This window comes from Centrocercus urophasianus, unplaced genomic scaffold (genome assembly GCF_019232065.1).
Source record: "Centrocercus urophasianus isolate 14NV4802_14NV808 unplaced genomic scaffold, USGS_Curo_1.0 seq_10, whole genome shotgun sequence".
Lineage (NCBI taxonomy): Eukaryota > Metazoa > Chordata > Aves > Galliformes > Phasianidae > Centrocercus > Centrocercus urophasianus.
In genome coordinates, this window is record NW_024884142.1 from 66,682,875 (window position 1) to 66,707,884 (window position 25,010).

Below are 25,010 nucleotides of genomic sequence, written 5' to 3' on the forward strand. Positions count from 1 at the left end.
CTTCTGCCACAGGCTGATTAACATGCAGTGTTATGACTCATCCTTTACAGATTTGACCCATCATCGTGGAGTTTTGGCTAGGACTCCATAGTTTTAACACTGTGATGAAGGAAGTTCATATTCATGTGCAACGTTCTTATCCTAAGTAGGCAAGCAATTTTCAGGAACTTGAAGGGGTCATGTCAGTCTTTACTGTTAAAATTTGTGTTGGTCAAAGTTCTTTGCAAACTGTATGTCTAGATAGATTCAAGAGCAGTGAATGTGTACGAAAAGTAGTACATATAACTTGTGTTTGGGGCAAGGGTTGTGCTGCAGACTGGAGGGAGAACTATGTGCTGATGTGATTTGGAGTTCAGAAGCATCTGGTTCTCATTTGGTTATCCCACAATACTTGTTTTATACCTGTTACCAAAATGTGTTTGAAAATCTAGAAGATATCAGAGATAAGGAGAAAGCCTCTTGATTGTGGTGAGATTACAGGCAGTACTGGGGTTGCAAGTTGCATAAACAGCCATAAAAGTAACTAAAAATATTAATGAAAGCAAAAGCTTACCTGAACAAACAAAAAATCCCAACAAACAGAAGAACCACCCCTAAAACCCGTTAATAGTTTTGCAATTTATTCTTCTCTAGGCAGCTCTTTTTGCACTCCACAAGTTGTTTGAGGAAGAATACACTCCTCGACCCATATTTGTAAGTAATTTGTATAGTACTTAATATTTTACGTATATATAAGCTAGATTTGTGAACTAGATGGTAGTTCAGTAAACCCTTCTGAAATCTGTCTGGAAATGAATGAAATCAGTGTCTTGGAAAAGTACATTTTTGTGACTGTGAATGGAGAAACTTTAATGTGCAGGGCTTTATCAAATTAGTCTTAGCTGTGTTCAACTAATTAAAATAAGCCTAACCCTACTTTGGTTGTCTCATCACTTTGAGTGGACTATATGTTCATCTGTTTTGATTTTCAGCATTTCAGCCTTTTAAATTCTTGCTTTTATTGATTTAATTCTTCTCCCTGTTCACTTGGTAATTAGGTTTCTGGAACCATCGTAGATAAGAGTGGGCGCACCCTCTCAGGCCAGACAGGAGAGGCATTTGTCATTAGTGTTTCACACAGTAAGCCACTTTGGTAAGGAAATGTATCTCTTGCTTAGTAAGTAGTTTGTAGAATGTGATTCTTTCTTATTTTGACCCCTTGTTCATAGTGAAATGGAAGTTACACTAACAGTTTTCAATTTTATCGCGTGTATTGCTATTTAGTTCTGCTATGGTTCCCTCAGCAGAAGTTATGTTTCCAAAGAACACTGAACTTTAAAACATTGCTGTAAATAATTTGGTGTGCTGTGTTTGTAACAACCTGGAAATCACAAGTAGGTCGAAGCATTTTAAAAAAAAAAATTTCTGGCATCTCTTACTATCTCAGATTGTGCAAGAAGCTAATCCCTGGTGGGCAGAACATACATCTTCTTAGAGGGAAGCAGTGTCAGCTCAAAATATCTCAGGATGGATCACAAGACAAAATAGTGAGATTTCATTCCAGTGTTCTTTTTACTGAATTTTTACAAAATTGTGTTTTTTCTCCAAGATGTGCATGTTGGTTTTGAGAGCTCCTGACTCTACCACTTAACTCCTGTTCTTGTCTGTTGAGGCTAGAAGGAAAAAAAAAAAAAAAGTATGAGATTAAGACTTATGAAGATGCATACTGTAGCAGATTTTGGTCATTGTACAAGGTCTTGCATGTTAATTTGAATACTATTTCCTATTTCTCTATTCTGTGTTTCTATTCTTTTTCTACATTTCTATTTTCTTCTACTTTTTCTTTCAGGTTGTTCTTCTCACACAAACTTATGAAGAAAATGTATATATTTTTTCCTAAGTTATTTTACTTAAGATATGTAATTTGGTATTAGCAGTGCATACTATGCACATTGTGATGAGCCATTGTTTGTTTTTACAACAAAATTCCAGTGAAAATGCACAATCTGTCATCTCAGTGATACAAAAGCAGAAGACTGCATTCACAGTTTTACTGACTGCCCTTGAGGCTTCACTTTCCCAGACCAGACGGTGCTCCAGAAGTAACATATGGAGCCTCTTGGAACAGAGTAGTAGTTGACTCTTTTGCTCAGCATCACAGTTTAGTGATATGTATTTGGCATATGTCTATCTCAGATAAGATTGCTCATAACTGTCTTCTCTCTGAAGGACAGAGAAGGGCACTGGAGCAGAAATTAAGGATTTGTTAAATAAATTTGTTAAATAAAGCTATCTTATATGTCTGAATGCTTAGGGCTTGTTTCCCATTTGTGCAAAGGCTGCTACACAGCACTGTGGCAGAAGGTTCTTAGTTTTGGGAGCAGATTGCATTTAACAGTTCATCTTGGCAGATTGAGTGTCTTCAGGGTTTAGGAAAAAGCTGATCGGACACAGTATCCTAGGGATCATGTTCATGCTTGTAGGGACCTGTTCACATATTTCCTTTTTGGTTTTGTATTTCCTGTTCAGGGTGATGCATTGTCCTTCAGTCAGTTTGGCTTGGGGTCTGCCTAAAACATGTGTCCTCTGTTTAGTTGACAAGATAGCGGCTGAGAAATGCGTGAACTGTTACTATAGGTGCTGAAGGATGTGTTGCCAGATGCTTGCTGCAAAGGATGCTCAGGTGTGGAATGAGTTTGTTTGTGTTATTTCTACTGTGTTACTGTTAAGATATATCCTGAGTTCAGGACTCTCATGTGGTGTTTGTTCTGGTCCCAAGGGCACTCTGCAGTCTTAGCTTTCACAGAAGCTGATGTATCATTTATATGAAGCAATGAGCAAGGAAGGGAGATAAAATTCAGGATGATGTTGTGATGATTATTACTTCTTTCAGCAGCACTGTAAACATCTTTCAGGTTTTACTGTGCTTTTAGGATGGTTTCTAGAAACCAGGATCACAATGAAAAAGATCTCTTATGTACTTTCTGAAATATAAATTTTCGCTTCTAATATCAATACAGACATTTTGAGTAAAAACTGCATTTTTGTATGTGTGGCTGAATGAAGGAAAACATGATTGTTCCACTTATGTCAGTAGAATTGTGAGAGCTTTAGTCACGCAAAGACTACAGCAGAAGCTGTAGTTCTGTCTGCGTCACTAAGATGTAAAATAATGTGCTGAGCAGATTCAGTTGCCCAAACTTAGTGCTGCTTTGAGGTGTCCTGGGGGATGCACTCAGTGTCTTCCAAAGCTGACATAATTTATGTATAATTTCTAAGCAGAATTATTGAGTTCGTGGCTTGAAGCAATTCTTGCTCTTCCAACCTTTTTTTTTTTTTATTCCTTAGAACAAGGCTCTTTTTCAGTCTGTTGTTTTCATTACACATGTTCTCTTTTGCATTTAGAAAATAGGTATGTTGCTGCAGTTTGAACTGAACTTGGTAACGGATGTTAAAATAAGAAGGGACTCTTCAGGTAAATATGTCAGAAGAGACAGGCCAAAGAGAGCATACCTTCTCTGCTAAATGAGAAAGGAGAACTGGCTGTAACAGATACGGAGAAGGCTGAGGTACTCAATGAGTTATTTGCCTCAGTCTTCACTGGGAGCCAGGAATCCCACATTCCTGAACATGTAGGTGGGGAGTGGGGCAGCAAACACCTCCCCACTGTAAGGATTGTGACCAACTCATGAGACTGGATGTGCACAATTCCATGGAGCTGGATGACATGCATCCCAGGGTCCTAAGGGAGCTGGCTGATGTGGTTGCCAAGCCACTTGCCATCATGTTTGAAAATTCCCAGGGGACTGAAAAAAAGAAAGCATCGCTCCCATTTACAGGAAGGAGAGGAAGGAGGATCTGGGGAACTACAGGCTGGTGAGCCTCACTTCTGTGCCCAGGAAGATCATGAAGCAGACACTCCTGGAAAACATGTTAAGGCATGAGGAACAAGTAGGTGATCCAAGACAGCCAGCATGGCTTCACTGAGGGAAGGTCAGGGAAGGACCAATCTGATGGCCTTCTGTGGTGGAGTGACAATACTGGTGGACAAAGAGAAGACAACTCATGTCATCTACCAGGACTTCTACAAAGCCTTTAACATGTTCCCCCACCACATCCTTACCTCTGAACTGGAGAATTTGAAGGGTATGCTATTTGATGGAGAAGGAATGGATTGCAAGGTTGCAGTCAGAGGGCTGTGGTCAGTGGATTTGTGTCCAGGTGGAGGCCAGTAATGAGTGGTATCCCCCAGAGGTCCATCTTGGGCTCACTACCCTTTAACATCTTTATCAATGACATAGATGGTGGGATTGAGTGCACTTTCAGCAAGTTTAATGGTGGCACTAGGCTGAGCTGTACAGTTTATAAAGCAGAAGGAAGAGATGCCATCCAGAGGGACCTTGATAAACTCAAAAGGTGGGCTCTTCTGAACCTAATGAGGTTCAACAAAGCAAAGTGCAAGGATTTACACTTGGGTCAAGATAATCCCAGATATGTATGAAGACTGGGAGAAGAACTCATCAAGTGTAGCCCTACTGAATGTAACTTAGAGGTCCTGGTGAGTGAAAAACTAAACATAAGTCAGCAGCCCAGAAGGCCAGTGGTACCTTGAGTTCCATTAGAAGAGAGGTGGCCAGTAGGGAGTTGTCTCTCTCTACTCTGCCCTCGTGAAGCCCCAGCTGGTGTACTGCATCCAAGTCTGATGCTCCTAACACAGAAAAGGTGTGGAGATTTTGAAGAGGGTCCAGAAGAGGGTCACAAAGATGATCTAGGGGCTGGATCACTTCTCCTGCAAAGACAGGCTGAATGAACTGGAGTTGTTCAGCCTGAAAAAGAGAAAGCTGCAGGGAGGCCTCGTCATGGCCTTCCAATATCTAAAGGAAGTTTATAAGCATGAGGTAAACCAACTTTTTACCCAGGTAGATACTTATAGGATGAGGCAGAGTGGTTTTAAACTAAAAGAGGGAAGCTTTAGATTAGAAGTCGGGGGAAATTTTTTTACCGAGAGAGTGGTGAGGTAGTGGAACAGGTTTCCCAGAAAGATTGTGGACATGCTGTCCCTGGAGATATTTAAGGCAGGTTGGATAGGGCCCTGGGCAATCTGATGTAGTATTTGATGTAGCTGTTAGAACTCCATACTTGAGGTCCTTTCCAACTCAAACCTTCTATCATTCTATGCAGTTGCTTTCAGGGTGTTGTCTCTTTACTCCTTGATTGTGAAACAGAATTTTGATTTACTATTCCCAGTTCAATTCAGACTTGTCTCCTTCCCCTTTGCCCTTTTCTTGTTTCTTATGATTCTCCTTTTGCACAGGTTTGTTTTATAGATGGAAATTAAATTAATTAAAGAAAGGGGAGATCAGACTGGTTTTCTTGAAGATGGCTGTGTGAATCAGTTGTTTCACTACTAACATTCATTTATCTTGTGTGTAATTTTATCTGACATTTTAATTAAAAAAAAAAAACAACAAAACCAACAGTATTTAAAATTTTATCTTTCAGCATTGGCTTAAATTGTGCTTTAGGAGCAGTTGAAATGAGACCATTCATTGAAACAATTGGAAAATGTACAGCAGCGTATGTCATCTGTTACCCCAATGCAGGTCTGTTATGTGTGCATGCTGCTATACTTAGAGGGGGAAGAACTGTAACAATTGCATCTCATGGTATATAAGAGCTGAATTACCTTGAGAAATTACTGTTCCTGCCATTAAGAAGAGTTTAAAAATTTTCTAAACTGCTTAAAATAGCTATTGTTGGTTCTGTGACAGTGAATCTAGAATGCTCTCTCGTGTGATTAATAGTCTGTGAGTAATGATTCCAAGTGTGATGAGGAGTTCTAGTCTTCATATAAATGTAGCTTTTTAAAGTATGTCTTTAATGGAATATAGTTCTGTTCTTGGGGGATTTAACAAGTTGTAATGCAAAGAAAATTATTTTTCAAGGTCTTCCCAATACTTTTGGTGGTTATGATGAAACTCCAGAAGTGACTGCAAAGCACATAAAGGTATACAGTATTTCTTGTGAAAGTGTCATAATTAATCTGCTTGTAGACAACAGTTCTTTGCTTATATTGGATGCTTATTTGTTACAGTACTGTTTCTTTTCCTCGTTTGGCCCTGAATGTCAGTTTGATTCTTTATAGACAGTTTATTGAATGATAGTGCATTCAGGATACCAGGTTCGGACAAGCTACTTAAGAAACTGAAAACTGTTTTCTCTTTGATTTGAGTAGCCTTCTTGCAGCTTTATCTGTGGATATTACTCATTTGTGCTTCTACATGGTTACTTTCCTGTTTTGGAGTCATTCAAAAAGCTGAGTAGTTTTTATAAACTTGGTGAAGTTTTACAGAGTTGTTTGGGTAGAACGCCTGATGCTTGAGGTGTTCCAGTGCAGAGTGTCTTTTCAAGTGCTACTTGATAAGTGCAGGACAGAACTATGTGGCTAGTGTTGGAAAAACACAATATCTGTTGCATTCCCTTTTATGCTGTAGTATACATGTGGTCTTTGATATTCATGTAAGTTTTTTACCTGTGGCTTCGCTATAAAATAGACCAGTTTCAGATCTAGTTTCCTAAAATTAGGTGTTGGAATTTCTGGGTAGCTCTGGGTGTCCACATTTCAGAACAAATGCTAAAGAGCAGAAATAATATTTGTTTCTTCAACTATTTTTTTTTTTTTTTTTTTTTGTCTTGTGATCCCCAGAATTGCTTAACGTTTAGGGGGAAGAAGAAAAGCATATATCAGTGTGTGTGTGTGCATATACGTATAAATATGTTTTATATATATATAATAAAAATATATGTATATATTTTTATAAGATGCCTGTATTAACTTAAAATTAAATTCTCTGCTTTCCTCCTTTTTGCAGAACTTTGCATTGGATGGTTTGGTCAACATAGTTGGAGGTTGCTGTGGTACTACACCAGCACATATCAGGTATCTAATGAGCTGTGACTTAAGGTGCACTAGAAATTAAATTGAATGCTGCTTCTGAGGAGCAATATACCACAGCTTCTTACAGTTTTCTGAGAAGATGGATGACTATAAAAAGAAAAAAGAAAAAAAAAAAAGGCAATACATGGAGCAGAGCCTGGCTTTCATAGTAATGTCTCATGAAGAATAAGTAGAGACAAGGTTCAAACGGAGATTATACCTGTGCTGTTTTATTGTCTTGAAATTCTTGTTCTATAATTATTCTTCCTTGTTCACCATTTGATAGAATAGACTTCCTATCTTTTCTTCATTACTCTGTGTGTTCTTCCTTTGAGTGCTTTCTGGCACTCTTACTCATAATAAAACTTCAGGTTTCCTTTGATGGTTGAAGAAATTATAGCGGTGTGCTGGGGGAGTGTATGAACAAGAGATCTGGGAATGTTGTTCATCTGTGTTTGTTATTCATTTGTGCTTCTACGTTGCTACTTTTCTGTTGGGAAATCATTCAGAAAGCTGAGCAGTTTTTATGAACTTGGAATGTGGAATGGGAATGTTGAATAACAGCCCTGTTGATTGTCCTGGCCCCTCAGAAAGATCGTTTCTCATCTTTCTTACTATAAGTAGGTCAGCGGAAAAACTTCCCTTTTTCCACCTAGGCTTAAAAGAGAAGGGGCTCTTATGGTTTATTTTTATTCTGATAACAAACTGAGAGGCGTGTAGAGGACAGCGTTGTGTCACTTCTGCCTGGAGCAAAGAGAAAGATGATAACTCATGATCATCATGAGTCATTCCAGCATCCAAGAAAAAAATCTCAGTTAAGAACAATGTTTACCACTTGTTTTTTTTGTTTCCCTCGGCAATTATGTGGCTTTGGTAAATTAGGAATACAGAAAGTCGGCATGATTGAAGTGAGGGCTGGTGTGGTATTGCATAAATTTTCCTACTGGCATAATATTTTGCATTCTGTATTTGATAGATCTTTATTTTTGTAGGTTCCTTGCATATAGTGGTAATAGGATCTTCTAATAGTATGTTTTTGACTTTAGCTGCACAAAGTGAAACATGCTGAGTAGTCTTGTGTGCTACAGGCTATTATATGTCTAGCATAGTATGGTTGAGTATTGGTTAGTGTTCAATTTTAATCAAAAACTTTCCTATTTATTTTCCACTCTCTAACGCAGGAAAATTGCTGAAGCTGTAAAATTATGTAAGCCTCGTGTTCCACCTTCTCTCTCTCAAGGATATATGCTGCTGTCAGGTATAATAGGATGTGGCTTTATAACTCAAGCAGCCTTACTTTATACATTAATTAAACTGTTTTCTCCTGATCGGAATGGCACTATGAGTTTCTGATTCTAACCAAATCCAGCAAGCTTACAATGTACAAGTTTATCTAAATCGTACTTATTGCATTATTGTAACTTATATTTATTGTATAGTATAATCAAGCCAACAAATTTTACTCAGAAAATCTCAAATATTTTGTAGTGGGGAGTATCTTTAACTCTCCTGCACTGCGAACTAAAGATAAGCTGAGAGAAATCAGGTAATCTGACTGTAGCTGGTGACAGAGTTGGGAAGAGATCCATGTTCACCTGCTGTGAGGCAGCTGCCCTTTTTTGCCTCGGGTGTGGGGACACTTGTACTGGGATAGCGTTGCAGTAACACAGATCTAGAACATCTTTCGTTTCAGGTAAAGCTGAGTCTATATGTTAATAAGCCTTTCTCTGAAGTCTTCAATTTAAACAGTTCCTTCCATATAGGTAGATTACTTTGTTATAAATTAAATCACGATTAGCTCATGATTTCATCTAGTAGCCTACTCTGTTCTGCCATAAAGCTTGCTTGTCTCTGAGTTACCTGCTACCCAAAGTTCCTCCTTGGCTGGTTTATTCTGAACTTAGGATTTTGGATAAGAGATGTCCTTGTTTCTCTGCCAGTTCAGTGGGCTCTTTCTCTGGTCATGTTATCATGAGATAGTGTAGTAAGAAACTGAGACAAGTTGTGTGTGTATCTGCATATGCGCAGAAGCCCAGAGAATCATTGCTTTGTGACATTTATTTTGGACAGATTATCATAGAATTGTGAGTTGGAAGGGACCTTTAAAGACCATCTAGTCCAACTCTCCTGCAATGAATAGGGTCATCTACAGCTAGGTTGGGTGCTCAGAGTCCCATCCAGCCTGATTTTGGGTGTCTCTAAGGACAGGACATCAACCTCATTTCTAGGTAACTGGTACCAGTGCCTCACCACTCTTATTGTATTAAATGTCTTCCTTATATCCAATCTAAATCTTCCCTGTTCTGGTTTGAAACTATTTCCACTTGTCCTTGTGCGTCTTGTTGATTGGATGAATCATTGAGGAAGAACAGAAACATTTGGTGTTTGCTGGAAGTTGCTTTGTTGTATCTCATTGCCAGTTGTTCAGTAGACCTGTGCATGCCCTGGTGTGCTGAGAAATCACTATTAAAGTAATGGAAACTTCTGATTTATGGCATAGATGAATGCTATTGTTTTTTGTGCAGTGTTTTCTTTTATATTTTTACAAATATGTTCAAAAATATCTTTTCAAGGTCTGGAGCCATTCAGGATTGGGCCATACACCAACTTTGTTAACATTGGCGAACGCTGCAATGTTGCAGGATCACGGAAGTTTGCTGCACTCATCATGGCAGGCAACTATGAAGTACAAATTTTAACAATAATTTTAATAGATGGTGTTCTCAATTTATTTATGCTTTTTCATTATTCCCTTGTATTGTGTTATTAGTAGTTTGTTTTGCTGGCAAAAAGTGCCATTCTACAAAAGTAGGAAAACAAGGAGAATGAATTTTCTTACTATCCTTTGCTTCTGAGCTTACTGGCTCCTAATTAATTGTGCAAGAGCAGCCTTACAAGCTTTTTGTTTGTTTGCTTTGACAAGTGTTACAGTAAACATGACTTTACATTTTGAATTAAATTGTTTAGCAGACCAGATATACGGTGCTGTATCTAGGAGCAGATTTGCAGAGGAGAGGAAATCGCTCTTACTTCCAACCTGTGTCTGATTTGGAATAGTTTGCAGTACTGTGCAGCCCTCTTTATTTCCATCTAATCTCCGATCTGGTCAGCATTTTGTTTGCATCTGATGTGTGTATACTTTGATCCACCATGCTAAATGAGAGCTGTTACAGAAAAAGATGTTTAGACAGTAATTGGTATCTTGAAACAGCGGAAGGGCAGGAATGTGAAGACCAGAGGGCTCATTCTTTAAATGTGTCAGTTGTTACTGTTACATTCAAACAAGCAGTAGAGTAACATTTCTTGGCAGCTGAGATTCTGCCCTGAAGTACGCTTTGCTCTTGTTGCAATCAAAGCTAAAGCCTTAGTTTGCTTGTTAGAAAGTCTGACTCTTAAGCTCTTAGAAGTCATGAAGCAGGTTTGACCTATTTAATATGGAAAACTTCAAACACAGGTTGTCAGGGTCCATGAACAGCTGTAAAACTTTTTTTGTCTTGCCTGTTATAGTGGCAAAAAAAGAGAAAGGGAGCTGAGAGTCCTGGATATTTGGTCTGAAGGGAAAGTTTTAGTTTCTCAATGCTTGGTGATGATTCTGCAGATGGAAAAAAATGCCAAATAACCTCCAAAAATAAACTACTCTGTGTTATAAAAGAGTATAGCTTGTGATGCCGAAGACCCTTATTCGATACTATCACAGAGTATGTTTTCCTGTAATCATGTGCAATCAGAAGTCCTTGTTACCATGCAAATCTTAGCTCTTTCAATTACGTGTATGACCAGCTGTCTAAAATCAATGCCACATTAAATTTACGTTGTCATGTTTTTGTGAACAAAGTAATCAGTTGTGCTGTGCTAGCAACTTTTGTTACACTGCTGTATATAATAAGTCACTTCCTTATTATTTTTTGGACTGTCCTATAAACTCCTATTTTTTTTATTTTGATAATTTGTAGATCTGTGCATTTATTTTGGAGAAGTTAAATGTGATGATGAGAATGAGTAGGCTGTATTCTGCTGACTGCTTTTTGGTTTAAAATCTCTTCTTTAGGAAGCCCTGACTGTAGCCAAATCCCAAGTTGAGATGGGAGCCCAGATTCTTGACATCAATATGGATGATGGGATGCTGGATGGACCTTCTGCAATGACTAGATTTTGTAACTTGATTTCTTCAGAACCTGATATTGCAAAGGTTGTAATAGAGTCACTCCAAAGCACACTAGAGTAGAGATCACTTTGAGTTGGAATTTGCCTTTCAGAAAATTTTCATTTATTATCCGGTTTAGATGCTTAACACTCAGATATTGATGTTACCCAGTGGCAGAAAGGTATCTTAGTAGGGAAGGCGTCTGAAGGGAGTTGAGATTTTAACAATCTGTATCCAATTTCAGCTAGGTATATGCTGTTCATGCTGTTCTTTTTCATTAGTTAGAGCAACTTAGTATAGGTTGCTCTTGCAGCAGTTATGAGTATAAAGAAATTGTCATAGAAATTCTTGAGTTAAACTTGTTCTGAGTTTTGTGTTTAAAAACAGGGTATCTACAAACACCGTCTGAAAATTTGTTATTCATAAATGCTGGTAAATGTGTGTGCATTTTTATGTCCAAATAGAGCAAACAAGATATGAGACACTAAACTCATAACTTGTATGTATCCCATTGTTCATCTTTTTGTTCTTTATAGGTGCCACTATGCATTGATTCTTCAAATTTTTCAGTGATTGAAGCTGGCTTGAAATGCTGCCAAGGAAAATGCATTGTAAACAGCATCAGTCTGAAGGAAGGTGAAGAAGACTTTCTAGAGAAAGCAAAGAAAATTAAATTGTATGGGGCAGCTGTGGTTGTCATGGCTTTTGATGAAGTTGGTCAGGTGAGTGTTACAGAAGGCTTTTTTTTTTTTTTTTTTTTTTTTTTTTTTTCTGGAGTGTAAGTCTTCCTTACTCCTCTGCAAGACAAGGTTGTTTTGTTTCATTGGCACTGGTGATATAAAGAGATTTATATGTAGTCTTAGCAGGTGTTTCTTTTACTGATTGCATGTTTGAGGAACTTCATTCTGCTTCAGAGGTAGTTCTGCTAGCACAGATATGTCTCTTGCTCTTCCACTATGCTTCCTTCCTTCAGATAATATTTCTTTTAGTTCAGAAACTGAGTTTTGAATATGAATGGAATCTCTGGATTCATTTAGTCATTTTAAAAAACACGTATTAAACTTCACATCAGATGGTGAAATAGGAGTAAAATTATTTTCAGTAAGTTCAATCAAAGCTCTAATGAAGGCGGGGTGTTAGTGATGTCTTTAGTTAAAAAAAAAAAAATTAAAATCTTGTATTTGTTTTCTAATGCTTATGATATTGAGACTGGGATTCTGTATTCTTTAGCCAGTTTAATTGTAAATGATTTCTGGCAGGCTTTATATTTTGTGCTGTGTGTAACTTTCACATCAGAATTCTTTTTCTTCACCAGGCAACAGAAACAGAAACCAAGATTGCAATCTGCTCCAGAGCATACCACCTCCTTGTGGAAAAAGTAAACTTCAATCCAAATGATATAATATTTGACCCTAATATTTTGACCATAGGGACTGGAATGGAAGAACATAACCTATATGCCATTAATTTTATCAATGCTACTAAAACCATAAAAGTGAGTTTTAAGCTTATTTTAACTCAAAGTATTTTATTGGGGTTATTTAAAAGGAAAGCAAACAAAGACTACCAGCACCACCAACAAAAATCATCACTGCAAATAACAGCCATTTTAAAGTACCAAGGGGACTATTCACCTGGAGTGGAGCCAGTTCCCAGTATTGCTGTATTTCCAGAACAGTTTTAAGTACTTTGATTAATATTTTTCAATCTGCTAACTTTAATGTAAATATACTATATTAATTAAAGGAAGTAATAATTGCATTCATTGTTCTAGCCAAAGGTTTTCTTTGAAGGCTTGCAAAGGTTGTCCTTTTAACGTAATTTCAGTTACTGGTGCAGTTTTGTGCCATTACCTGACATTTTATTTAGCTAAAATTTGTGTAAGAAAGAACAATAATGAAGAAAATCACCTGAATACAGCTATGCAGCCAACTAGATCAGTCTGGAGATGCTCTGTCAGTAGCAGTCTAGGGTTTGAACACATTCATAGGATATTTTGTCACCCCTCCTGTTTCAAGAGGAGAGGCCTGTCAGGGGAATGGGAGAGCCACAGTAGTTCGGCAAGGGGGACATCTGGAATGCTGCTGAGGGACAACCTGAGTATTTAGAATAGTACCAGTGAGAATGATGGCAGTTATTTACATGTAGCTGGAGTAGATCTTTCCTTTTTGTTTGTAGCTTTTCCTACAGATATTTTAACTGCTTTCTGTGACTTCGAATAATTAGAAGGATCTGGAACAGGGAAGAGGGTGCATAGCCAGTGCATCATCACTGAGGTGCCCGGCTCTTTTATGACTGAATGCTGTGCTTAAGTTTCTTTTTTGGAAAGCCTTTTTCTAAAACACTGTGTGCAATTCCCACAGGAAACACTGCCAGGTGTCAGAATAAGTGGGGGTCTTTCCAATCTGTCTTTCTCCTTTCGAGGAATGGATGCCATTCGAGAAGCAATGCATGGGGTGTTCCTATACCATGCAATTCGGGTATGATATGTGTTGGCTTCCATATGTTTGTGCTTGGCAAATGCAATGCTGCATCTGACAGCTCTGTTTGGGGGGAATTCCTGTATGATGGTGGGTTTTTTTGTTTGTTTTGTTTTGTTTTTTTTTAGTGTGGCATGGATATGGGAATTGTGAATGCTGGGAATCTGCCGGTGTATGATGACATCCACAAGGAATTGCTACAGCTATGTGAGAATCTAATCTGGAACAAAGATCCCGATGCGACAGAGAAGCTTCTACATTATGCTCAGGTAACTTCAAATTTTAAATTTTGGATAGCTGTTAGCTTAACACCTGGGCTTTAATGCTGGCAATAGCTAAATGAGCCTCTGAAATACATGTCTGTCAATCCAAAGGTGAGTATTAGAAGTTCCTGCTGATGCTACAAGTAGTTGCGTTATTAGTATAGAATAAAATGTAAACTCTGTAACACATTGAGCCCATCAGATTTCACAGTTGCCATAAAAGATCCAAGAAAATAAAATTGGGAATGGCCAACCCACAGCCAAATCAAATTGTGGAGCTGGAGCATAATTGGAAAGCATGCTGTGAGAGGCAGAGAGTAAACCTATCTCACTAGTGGTGATAGCTTGCTTGGAGTATATGTAAAAGGTCAATATCCTGGCTTCCAGTTCAAGTTACTCATGTCAGTGAGGATCAGCTGTTAGGTAATTTTGAGATCCTGTCATGGTAGTGTTAGTAAAAGACATGAATTAATCACTTGAAAATTTCCAGTTTATAAGCCACCGGATTATGAGGCAAAGAGTATGTGAGGATTGGAGCCCACCTTTATATGTGGATGACAAACAGTAGTTCTGTAGATCTTCAGATTGAAAAATGTATCTGTGATATGGAGTAACATAACCTATTGCAGCAGTAACTGAATTGTGCCAAATTAATTAGGATTTTAACATGAAGTGTCATGTGTGGGTCAGAAATCAATGTAAATTACATTCCCAGAATTAAAACCCAAAGGATTAACAATTCCATCATTTTTTAGGAGTGTGAAAGTTATTAGAACTCTTCCCTTTCCACACCTTCACTTCCACTTTGTTTACATCTTTGCTGAGGTCAGTACTCTCTGGGATATAAACCTACGAAGTGTTTGCAATACATCATGTGTGTTTGCAGTGTGGTTTGCATGTATATATGAACAAGAAACATTTTAGAATAATCTGAAATTATTTTGTGGGTCAGTGCTTAGTTATCTCTATTTCTTTAAAAGTGAAATCCATAAATGTAGTTTTTGTGCTGATAAGCTCCTGTGGAAGTCTTTTTTTCTGTTCAGAATCATGCCCAAGGAGGAAAAAAAGTGATACAAACTGATGAATGGCGGAACAGCACTGCGGAGGAAAGGCTGGAATATGCTCTTGTAAAAGTGAGTATGTGCAGAAGGTTGTCCTACCCAAGCGAATGGTCCATGGCTTTTGGAGATGTATAATTTCAGCTCCTATTCTATAAGGACTACTCTTGTCTTAAAAACTTCCCAGCTGCTGCTGTTTTAAAAATTATTAAGAATAAATACCAATTAAATAAAGTAATGAACAAAGAACTACTGTGATTTTTCTTTAAACTTCAGAACTGGATGTCCATGACTTTTAAAGTCTTATTCTGGCTGGTGTTAGAACATGCTTTGGGTGGTTTGGTGTTGGTTTTTTTTTTTAGTTGTTTGTTTAGTTGTTGTTTGTTTCTAGTAGAGGTTTTTTTGTGTGTGTGGTTCAACAAAACTGCACTGAGTTGCACTTGTGCTGAGGGAGCTTTTCATGTAAATGTGTGGTTCTGTTATGATATGATTTAGAAAAATAAACCCACTAATACTGGATATGATTACTTGGAATAACTTGTTCCCCAGAACTATAGTCTTTTGCTTGGTAAGGAAACTTACTATAATTACACATTTGAGTTGCTCTTAAAGTCTAGAAATACCTAAGGTTATTTTTTTGTGTGTTCACTGTGGGGTATTTTTGTTTTGTTTTGGGTTTTGTGGTGGTTGTTGTTTTTTTTTCTTTGTATGATGGCAGCTAAATATAAGTTTGGTTTTTTATTTTAGAATGATAAAAGCTTTTCTTTTTCTTACTCAGGGCATAGAGAAGTATGTCACTGCAGATACAGAAGAAGCAAGATTAAATCAGGAAAAATACCCTAGACCTCTAAATGTAATTGAAGGGCCTTTGATGAATGGCATGAAAATTGTTGGTGATCTTTTTGGTGCTGGGAAGATGTTTCTGCCTCAGGTAAGGAGAATATTATTTAATGTGTTTTCAAATTTGGCAAAAACTAAACATTCTATGCTGTTTCTTTTTTCAGACATAGCACTTGAATTGTAAAAATGAAGATGCCACTATTTGTTTTTTTTTTTGTTGTATTTTGGATTTTTTTTTTTTTTTTTTTTTTTTTTTTTTTTAATATATATATAGCTTTGCATTTTTCTTCCCTTTCTCTCTGAGGCTTTTTGCTTTACTTAAAGTGTAGTCTTAAATCTGGGCCCATGATAAAGAGCAAAAGGGGAAAAAAGATCCAAGTAAAATATCGTTTGATTACAAGCAGGCTGCCACGCTTAGTACCTAAATCTGGACTTGTTTGTAGCTTCTCATTCTGTTGTGAGCGATCAAAGAGATTTCACAGCTAGCAGCCTATTACCAAACAGTGCTCTTCCAAGATGGAATCTAGGTTTGCAAAAAAGTTTTGTTGTCTGAATGGATTTTAGGGTATTCCTGTATTTTATCTTTGCTATTGATTTTTCTCCCTCTTTTTTTTTTTTTTTTTTCTTCCGTTTATTTGTGCAGGTGATAAAGTCTGCTCGAGTTATGAAGAAAGCAGTTAGCCACCTTATTCCTTACATGGAAAAAGAAAGAGAAGAAAGGAGAGCCAAACAAGGCAGCTCAGAGGAAGAGGCAAGACACAGTCCTTTGTTTAGTAACTCTTTTGTAGTATGCAGTGTCAAAAACTGAAATTATTTTTTGTTAACCTTTGTTTTTATGCTGTAGAGTTGATCCAACCATATAAAAACTGACAATCTTGGCTTAATTTGAAGTTGGTCTGAAGTTCACGAGGTGCAGATTTTCTGAAGCTCTACTTAGTACTTGCCTAACCTGTTGTCAGAGCGTATTGGAGGATGCCACGAGCTTTTATAGGCCCTTAATTCTGTTGTTTCTTTTTGCATTTGTGTAGACATTTAATTCTAGTATTATTTATATCATGTATTTTTAGCATTGATTGTGGCAAATTTTTCCAATGGCTTTTACTGCTCATGCCCATTCCTTTTACTCAGAACTTTCCTCTGACCATTCTCTCAGGTAAACTAACCAAACTGCTTTTTTTTTTTTTTTTTATTTTTAAGATATGACACAAGACCTTTTGTTATGATAGAATAGTATACTCACTGTATGCATTGCTATGACCAAGCTGTGGGTGACAAGTGCTGTATGAAAAGTTAGTTGTCTTTTCATGTGATCATTGCTCCTGCTTTCTGAAGGCTATTTGTAATGTAATACAGCAAATATACAAAGTAATAATATAGAAGCAGAAATACTCAACTGACACAAACAAAAGATAGGTAGTAACTGAGTAGGTAGTGAGTTCCCAGAGAAAGGATTGTGGTTGTTACAAATAGCAGATAAATCAGCATTTTCATATGACTGGGAAACAAACAAACGAAAAAACCTAACAAAGTAAAATGTACAGAATTTTCTGCTCTACTCAGCTCATTGATAGGACAAGGACAGCGTCAAGTTTTCAAGGTGGTACTCAAGGAAAATATGTTAACCAGTAAAAGCATTTCAAAAGAGACCAATAAGAACAATTCAGAAATGCAGACAGTGAAACCTTCAGTGAAAGTTTGGAGGCATTGACCTGTGTATGAAGTCTGAAGGTAACAAAATACCGTGCAATCTTGATATGTTAGACATACTTGTAGGGACTAAAGAAATAAAGTTTCTGTGTCCTACCAAGAGTAAGTGAATCTTAAATTTCAGGGGAAAGATATTTAAGTTAGTCTGTGGAGGGAGCGAAATGCCCTAGTGATGCTAAAGCATTACAGTATATTGCCTGTAGAAGTTAAGAGCTTTTATTCTTATGTGACTTATGATGTGGAGAGGCTGTAGTAGGACACCCAATCAGCTCTGTGTTTGCCTGAGGCTTTGCAAGTGCCAAACAAAATATCTGGCAGTGGGCTTTGTAGTCTTGTATTGACTTTAATACCAATTTTGCCCTCTAACATGTATCATGTTTAAATTTTTTGCAAGCTGTTGTCTGTTTTAGATTTTCTTTCTATCCTTTTTTATTTTAACCCTATGTGTCATGTTTGTAGTACTGTTACTGAATTTTATCTTATTGATTTTTAGAAAGCTTATTCAGTGTATCAAGTTGATCCTGAATCCTACTCCTGTCCTTTCACGTCCTCCCTCCCTCCCCTAATGTTGTTCTTGCATTTGATCTATCATCTTAGTTATTTTGGTAACTTTGGTAATGTAGGTTACCAAATTATTTTCTGATTCTTGTAGGCCTTTCCTTTATAGCATCTTCCTATTTGACAGGTAACAACTGATGATTACTCTCTGAGAAAAGTTTTATTAATTATCTGAGCATATGCTACAAGTACCTTCTTTCAAATATGGTTAATGGAATGTGTTATGGGAGCACTGGAAAATGAGGACATAGGACATCTGTTCTTTCTCGGTACTAGCAAGATTCTGTGCAGTAGAAAAGTTCAGAAGAAATAGACAAAGTCTTATAATACTCATGTCTACTATACTTTAATTATAGGTGCAGTTTTATTGATTAAATATTTTTCTTCTACTCCTGCCTTTGACTGTCAAATTTATATGTTGTGCAGAAACTTTTCTTTTGTCCTGTGGAACATTACATTGTCTTCGTGCGTTCTTAGAGGCAATAGTTTTTATCATAATCTGGTGTTTGACACAAATAAGAAAGAAGAATGGCCTGAGTCTAGAGAAAAGGTGATATTTGTGTGTTTTCTTTGGCTTTTTTTCTCTGGATTTTTGAGTGGTTTCTAATTCCTCCCCTCAAATGTTCTTACTGTATATCTTTCCATTTGCTGTTGAGTGATAAGTCTAAAGAGTCCAACTAATATTTTAGAAAGAAAAACAACCTGAAAATCAAATCCCACTAATCTCAATGGAACCATAGTCTTTTCTGCATGTAAAGACAGTGTCTTCTCTCTAATGTCTCAAGCAGATCTGTTCTCTTGTCATGAGTCACCTTTCTGTTTGTCATCTTTTTCCTGCTTCTGCTGTTTCTTAATTTAATGCAGATAACAATGCTGGTATTTGGTACCTTCTGGTTTGTTCTGGTGCTATTTGAAATTGGTGAAATTTGTTACTGTATTGCCTCCCTGAGCACTGGACTAGTACTGGCACTTAATTCTCTGACTAAAATGTGATAAGTGGAATCTAGAAAGTCCTTTAAAAATACCACAAAAGATTGTGAGTCACTGTATGTGCTTGAGGGGGAACAGAAGGGAAAATGTAGAGCCCCTGTCGTTTTGCTTCTTCCACGTTCTGCTGGGCAAGGGTTTAATCTTTGTGAGTATTTTTGTCACTGGAGAGAGAAAAGCCAGCTGCATTTATCCCCAAATTTAGATTTGGACTGGGACAAAAATGAGTTACAGGCTCTGGTAGCTGATCTGTCTAATGTTACCCAGGTTACTGTAACCTCCAGGATGGTTTTAGTCTCACACTGCCGGGAAATGCATTGTGTTGATAGCTACATTTGAGGATAAATAGCTGTGGCTGAGGATCTCTATCAAGATTTAAAAAAGAAGCATTCTGGATATGTGCCCAGAACTTGAGGACCTCCTTGTTTGAGACAGTTGAAACCACAGTGTGCCCTAAGTAGGGTTTATTCAAAGTGCTGAAATACTGTGTGCTCTGGCCCAGGTTGTTTGTTGCTCAGCTCACGTATTCATTCTTCTCATAGGCAAAATGTTTTTACTTGCGTATCAGTCACTAGTTAAATCATCAGCAGTTCCTGGGAGCAACATTTTTTGATCTCCCAATGTTTGGTTAATTTATTTCCCAACCTTTCTCTTACATTCCAGCAACTTATTTTCAGCTGCAAAATTTGCATTTTTGTATAGAGATGGCTGACTTGCCTTCATTTTGCATTTGTAGTTCTGTGTTCTTCTGTAAAATGGGAGCACTGAGGAGATGGTAGATTTTTAGTAAGCAGCAGCATTGATAAGGATTCGCAGTGTCCCAACTAATTGTGTTAGGACCATGGGAAATTGTAAATGCTATTATCTCTATATAAAGCCACCCAACCCCCAGAAAATGAAACTAATTTATAATGTCAATGAATTGAATATGCTTTGGCCCTCTGCAAAGGAGGTGATGTTCTGTCTGGGCTGGTAGGTATTTTCAAATTCAACGTGCTCAGGTTTCCACTTGATTTAAATTCTGTGCAAATCAGGTAGTCTGCTACTGGCATTTCATCCTGCATCAATGCAAACATGGCTGGAGCTGCTCCAAACGACAATATGAATTAGACCTCTAAAAATGTATCACAAAGACTCATGTCTTACTGGAGGATTGTAGAGGAATTCCACTACTACCCTTCTGGCAGGACCCTTTGTCAGGGCTGAGTGCCACCTTACTTAGGTTCAGTCTGACAGTGCACATTCCCTTCTTCAAGGAGATTCTTTTTCCAAAGTGTTCGTTCGAACTGGGCAGTTTGAAGTAGCCTGATCACTGCACTGAAATGTCTCTTGCTGCTTATGTTGCATAAAGAGTTGATAGCTACATTTGAGGATAAATAGCTGTGGCTGTGGATCTCTATCAAGTTTTAAAAAAGAAGCATTTTGGGTATGTGCCCAGAACTTGAGGACCTCCTTGCTCAGGAGTCTTTTCTGCTTTTCCTGATTCCTCTCATGGAATTTCTTTCATTCTGCTCACCATTGCATTGGAGAAAGATTGCCCTTGATGCATGAGCAGATGTATGATCATGAACTTGCATAACCTATTATTTTAAATATTTAAAATATTTATTGGTGAGTTTTTCACTTGAAACAGAAGTACTTTATAGGATTCCAGTTATTGCACTACACAGAATGCTATTCAAGTCTGATTTTCTTGTGAGTGGCGTTGTGTTATTTTTCTTAACAGTTTTGAAAAACATGCAGTCAATTTGCATGAACGTGTCTTGTGCAAGTTTTTATTACCTGCATCTTATGAAGGAGTTGTTAATGTTGATTATATCACTTCTGCTGATAAGAGAATACTGAAGCTTATGAGTAACTGAATTCTTGTGCCATTTGTTCAACTTTCAGGATCCTTATAATGGTACAATAGTACTAGCAACTGTGAAAGGTGATGTACATGATATTGGCAAGAACATTGTGGGAGTTGTTCTGGGCTGCAACAACTTCAGGTAAAGAGACTAAAACTGTGTAGTTGGTAGCATAACTGTAAAAAGCTAAATAATTAGTATACTAGGCCTACTGAGGCTGTGGAGATAATAGTTAGAGATGGGCATATAGTAGGAACTATTCTTCCTTCCCATAGCTGTGACAGGGAACATAGATTGTACCAGTTACTACAAATCTGGAGGCAAGAGGGCATCTTTCTGTAATTCCTTTTTCCTAAAAAATTGCCATCCGAGATGAATACAGTTTAATATCAAACTGAAAAGTAAGTGGGAGAATTAAGTGTTGCATGTAATATTATTTAAATGTATGTATAAAGCCTTAAACATAGAAGTGTATTATCTGAGGAAACCAGGTAGGACAATTCCAGTAGGTGAGACTGCTTGTGTGTCTTGTGGTGTGCTGGGATAAAAGGAAATCTTGGTATGGTTTTCAAGTTGTTTGTCAACTACAAGGTTTTAAAAACTAACTGTGGTATATCTTGCTACATAGGAGATGAGATTTTAATTCTGAGCTTCAAAAAATGAAACTTGTTAATTTTTTTTAATTATTTTTTAAACTTAAAGGAGTGGTGTTTTCTGTCATCGTGAATATGAGTGAGACTGAATGAAGCCAGTGGGCTTGTGTGGCTCACTTGAAGCAGGGGAGTGGGAAATAGGTAGAAACTTTGACAATGGCTTGGGCTAGTAGGAATAGAGTGCTAGCAAACAAACAGCAGTGTCTCACTTCGTAAAATGCATGACAAAAAAGCAACAACAAAGTAAGTCAGTTTATATTCCTGACATAAGGTGTGATACCACGAAAATGCTTAGTACTGCCTGAATGACCTCAAATAAAAAAAAATTAATCACCAAAAAACCCCACAATGTTTCTGTCTTCTGTCATTAGTAACTTTAGTATATTGAATTTTTTTCCAGATTCATAGGTGTTTCTATATTAGAACTCCCAGCAGTTGTGTGGAGAGAAACAAACAAAAATTAATCTTCATTTTAACTCCAATAAGCTGTTCGCAGTAAGAGCAATGTGTTTGCCCTTTAACAGAACTCTTTAAAAGAATCTTGTCATCTCACTTCTTTTCACAGAGTTATTGATTTAGGAGTCATGACTCCATGTGATAAGATATTGAGAGCTGCTGTTGAGAACAAAGCAGGTATAGAGAGATTTCATTAGTACTCCTGAATTATTTAATTTCAAACCTTGCTCTCTGCTTTTTTCAGGTTTTTTGTTGTTGTTTTTTTTTTTTCCTGCTCATTGCATTTCTGTGCTGTCTATTATTTTATCAGACTACCTTCAGGTAAATCAAAACTTTTCCGTTAACAGTAATAACTATTTAGTATTTGGCTCTTCCATGAAACTTAGCCCAAGGAACTGAAAACCTGCATTAAAAAGACAACTCTACTTGTAGAGATGCTTTAGTATTTGTTGTTTAGTATTTGTTTTACACAAATGTAGAGATGCTTTAGTATTTGTTGTTTAGTATTTGTTTTACACATGGATAAATGGAAATTTGGAAAGGCTGACTAACTTTATGTTGGGTTTTAAATCAGTATAAGAATTTGGCCTTCCCAAAGCAAAGGAATAGAATGAATTATTCTAGGAAAAAAATTGAGTTTTCTGAACTGAGTTGCAGTTGTGAAACAGTCTTGTAAAAGTTGATTTGCATGGAACACAGGTGGTGAAATTGGAAGGCATTTGCTGTTTCTAAGAGCAGAGTACTCAGGCTCTGAGGCTTGAAGTTTGCTAATCAGAAGTATTGTATGTTTATTGTGAAGCTGGAGCAGTGGGTATTCAGCAGCTGTGAAGACTGAGAAATCTCTTAAACTGAGGATTCAGAATCACTTTCATTCTTGGAAAGCTTTCTGATTTAGGTAAACCTGTCTAATGTAGAAGACATTACCATGGTTTCTATCTCAGTGTTTTCTATCTGATGCATGAAGCTAGGAATTAAAGACTTCCATTCTAAAATGATGCATAAATTTTTACAGGATTTCCTAAACCTTTTATACGTATGTGTTTGTAAATTTTAAATAGATATTATTGGTCTGTCTGGTCTCATCACCCCATCTTTGGATGAAATGATATTTGTCGCCAAAGAAATGGAGAGATTGGCAATAAAGATTCCTTTGCTAATTGGAGGAGCAACTACTTCTAAGTAAGATATCTCCTTTGGGAAGTTGGGGAATGTGTGTGATAGTAGTGTCAACCAGGGGAAAATCTCTGTAGCCATTTCTCTCTCCCTTTTTCCTTATTTTTTCCAGACGCACATGCTTGATATTTATTTACTTAAGACTATTATTTCTTTTATCAAGTGCTGGAATACAGTACTACGATGTATTTGGAATAGAACAAATAGCAGACAACTTTTTGTTTTTGCAAATGTATTTTGTATGTGGAAATACTATTGTGGTAACTTCTAAAAATTAAAATGTGTATTCATATGGATACAGTTATGTTATTCTAAAGGGTAGAATGGGAATCGGAATATCACAAAATCATAGAATGGCTTGGGTTGAAAGGGGTCCCCAGGATAATCAAGTTCCAACCTGCATGGAACAGCCAGGGCCATCAACCTCCAGATCTGGTACAAGACCAGGCTGCCCATGGCCCCATCCAATCTGATCTTGATCACTTCCAGGAATGGGGTGTCCACAACCTCTCTGGACAGCCTGTTGCAGGATCTCACCACTCTCTCTGTGAAGAATTTCCCCCTGACATCCAATCTAAACTTCCCCTCCTTGAGCTTAAAACCATTCCCCCTTGTCTTCTTACTGTCTACTCTTGTAAAAAGTTGATTCCCCAGTGTGAATGATTTTGAGACTAGGGATGGTCACACAGACATCAGGGTGCTATTATCTTTCAGGAAGTTTCTGGCATCATTGTTCAGCACTGTGCTGATTGGGTCGAACCTCCAAACCTGTTCAAGCAGGGTGATAGATGATACATTCTAACAGCTTGCCTTTAAGTAGTTACCATTTTGTCTTTGTTAGGCTGAACTTTCTTTTTTTGTTGATACCTTGTTCTTTCTGATCCATTCAAATGAAATAATGCAGCTGCTATGATATCCTGAAGTAAAGTGTTGACAGCTTGCTGACATCTAGTATGAGCATTACTGCAGATGTGTTTTGGGCATTGCGTAGTGGCCTTGTCATACTTAGCTAAGTAGTTTATGTACAGTATCCTTCAGTAGGTGACAGCTAAGAAGGTTGCAGAGGTCATTTCTTGCATAAATAAAAGCTGTCAGCAGTATTACTTCCTTTAGCAGAGCAGCACATAGTCCGTCAGAACCATTAGCTACATGTATTTTGTATTATTGGCCTTAGCAAACAGGAAATAGCAGGATCACTACCCATCTTTATTGGTCCTATGGTTATAATGCATGGTTCATTACATTCTTTTTCTTCTTTTTCACAAGTCTCTTTAGCTATGACTTCTGTACTGAGAACAAACAAGGAGTTTATTCCTAAACAAACAAACAAACAAAAAAATGGGTAGGGCATTTCTAAATAAAGAGCCTTAGAGAGTTTTTTTTTGGTCTTTTTAGTGTCTGTAGAGCACTGTGGCATAATAATTGATTTAAAACAAGCAGCATCAAATGGATCTCTAAAATTTATAGGTAGAGATGAATGCAGATGGGCAGCATAAATTTTGTCCTTAAATGTAGTAAAAATTGAATAATATATAAAATATGCTTTGTATTCGTAAGCAATTGTACTCACATGAACTCTATATAAATATAATTGTGCATATGACCAGACACAGTTTATTTAAAATGTGTCAGATGAAGGTATGCTTTATGGAAAATTAGATTAGTAGTATGCATTTAATTTCACTTGCACAGCTTTAAGTTTAACCTCATGTACTCTGAAAAGTTATGTATACGTTAGAGCTTGCTAATGAAGAACTGTCTGCGTTTATTCTCTGAAATAGGTAGACATCATGATTTGTAATGGGTAGACCATGTGTACTTGGAAAGGCAGAAAATGAGGTTAGTTTGAAAGAGAGAGACTAGATTCTGACTACAGAATCTACATAATGAAATTTCACTTCAGCTTGCAGCAACGTTTGTGTTAT

The 25,010-nt window shown here is 37.2% G+C and overlaps 1 protein-coding gene across 1 annotated transcript in view; it reads left to right on the forward strand.

Moving 5' to 3' along the window:
* The window catches only part of MTR (5-methyltetrahydrofolate-homocysteine methyltransferase), a 48,329-nt gene that overhangs the window by 11,497 nt on the left and 11,822 nt on the right, over positions 1 to 25,010 (forward strand). Inside the window, 18 exon segments of the mRNA XM_042817790.1 lie at positions 634 to 693; positions 1,038 to 1,132; positions 5,482 to 5,582; positions 5,925 to 5,986; positions 6,852 to 6,919; positions 8,098 to 8,174; positions 9,490 to 9,602; positions 10,965 to 11,105; positions 11,597 to 11,782; positions 12,376 to 12,555; positions 13,424 to 13,540; positions 13,669 to 13,809; positions 14,847 to 14,936; positions 15,640 to 15,792; positions 16,345 to 16,452; positions 20,844 to 20,944; positions 22,022 to 22,089; positions 22,971 to 23,091. Of these exon segments, the coding sequence (XP_042673724.1) occupies positions 634 to 693; positions 1,038 to 1,132; positions 5,482 to 5,582; positions 5,925 to 5,986; positions 6,852 to 6,919; positions 8,098 to 8,174; positions 9,490 to 9,602; positions 10,965 to 11,105; positions 11,597 to 11,782; positions 12,376 to 12,555; positions 13,424 to 13,540; positions 13,669 to 13,809; positions 14,847 to 14,936; positions 15,640 to 15,792; positions 16,345 to 16,452; positions 20,844 to 20,944; positions 22,022 to 22,089; positions 22,971 to 23,091 (1,982 nt within the window).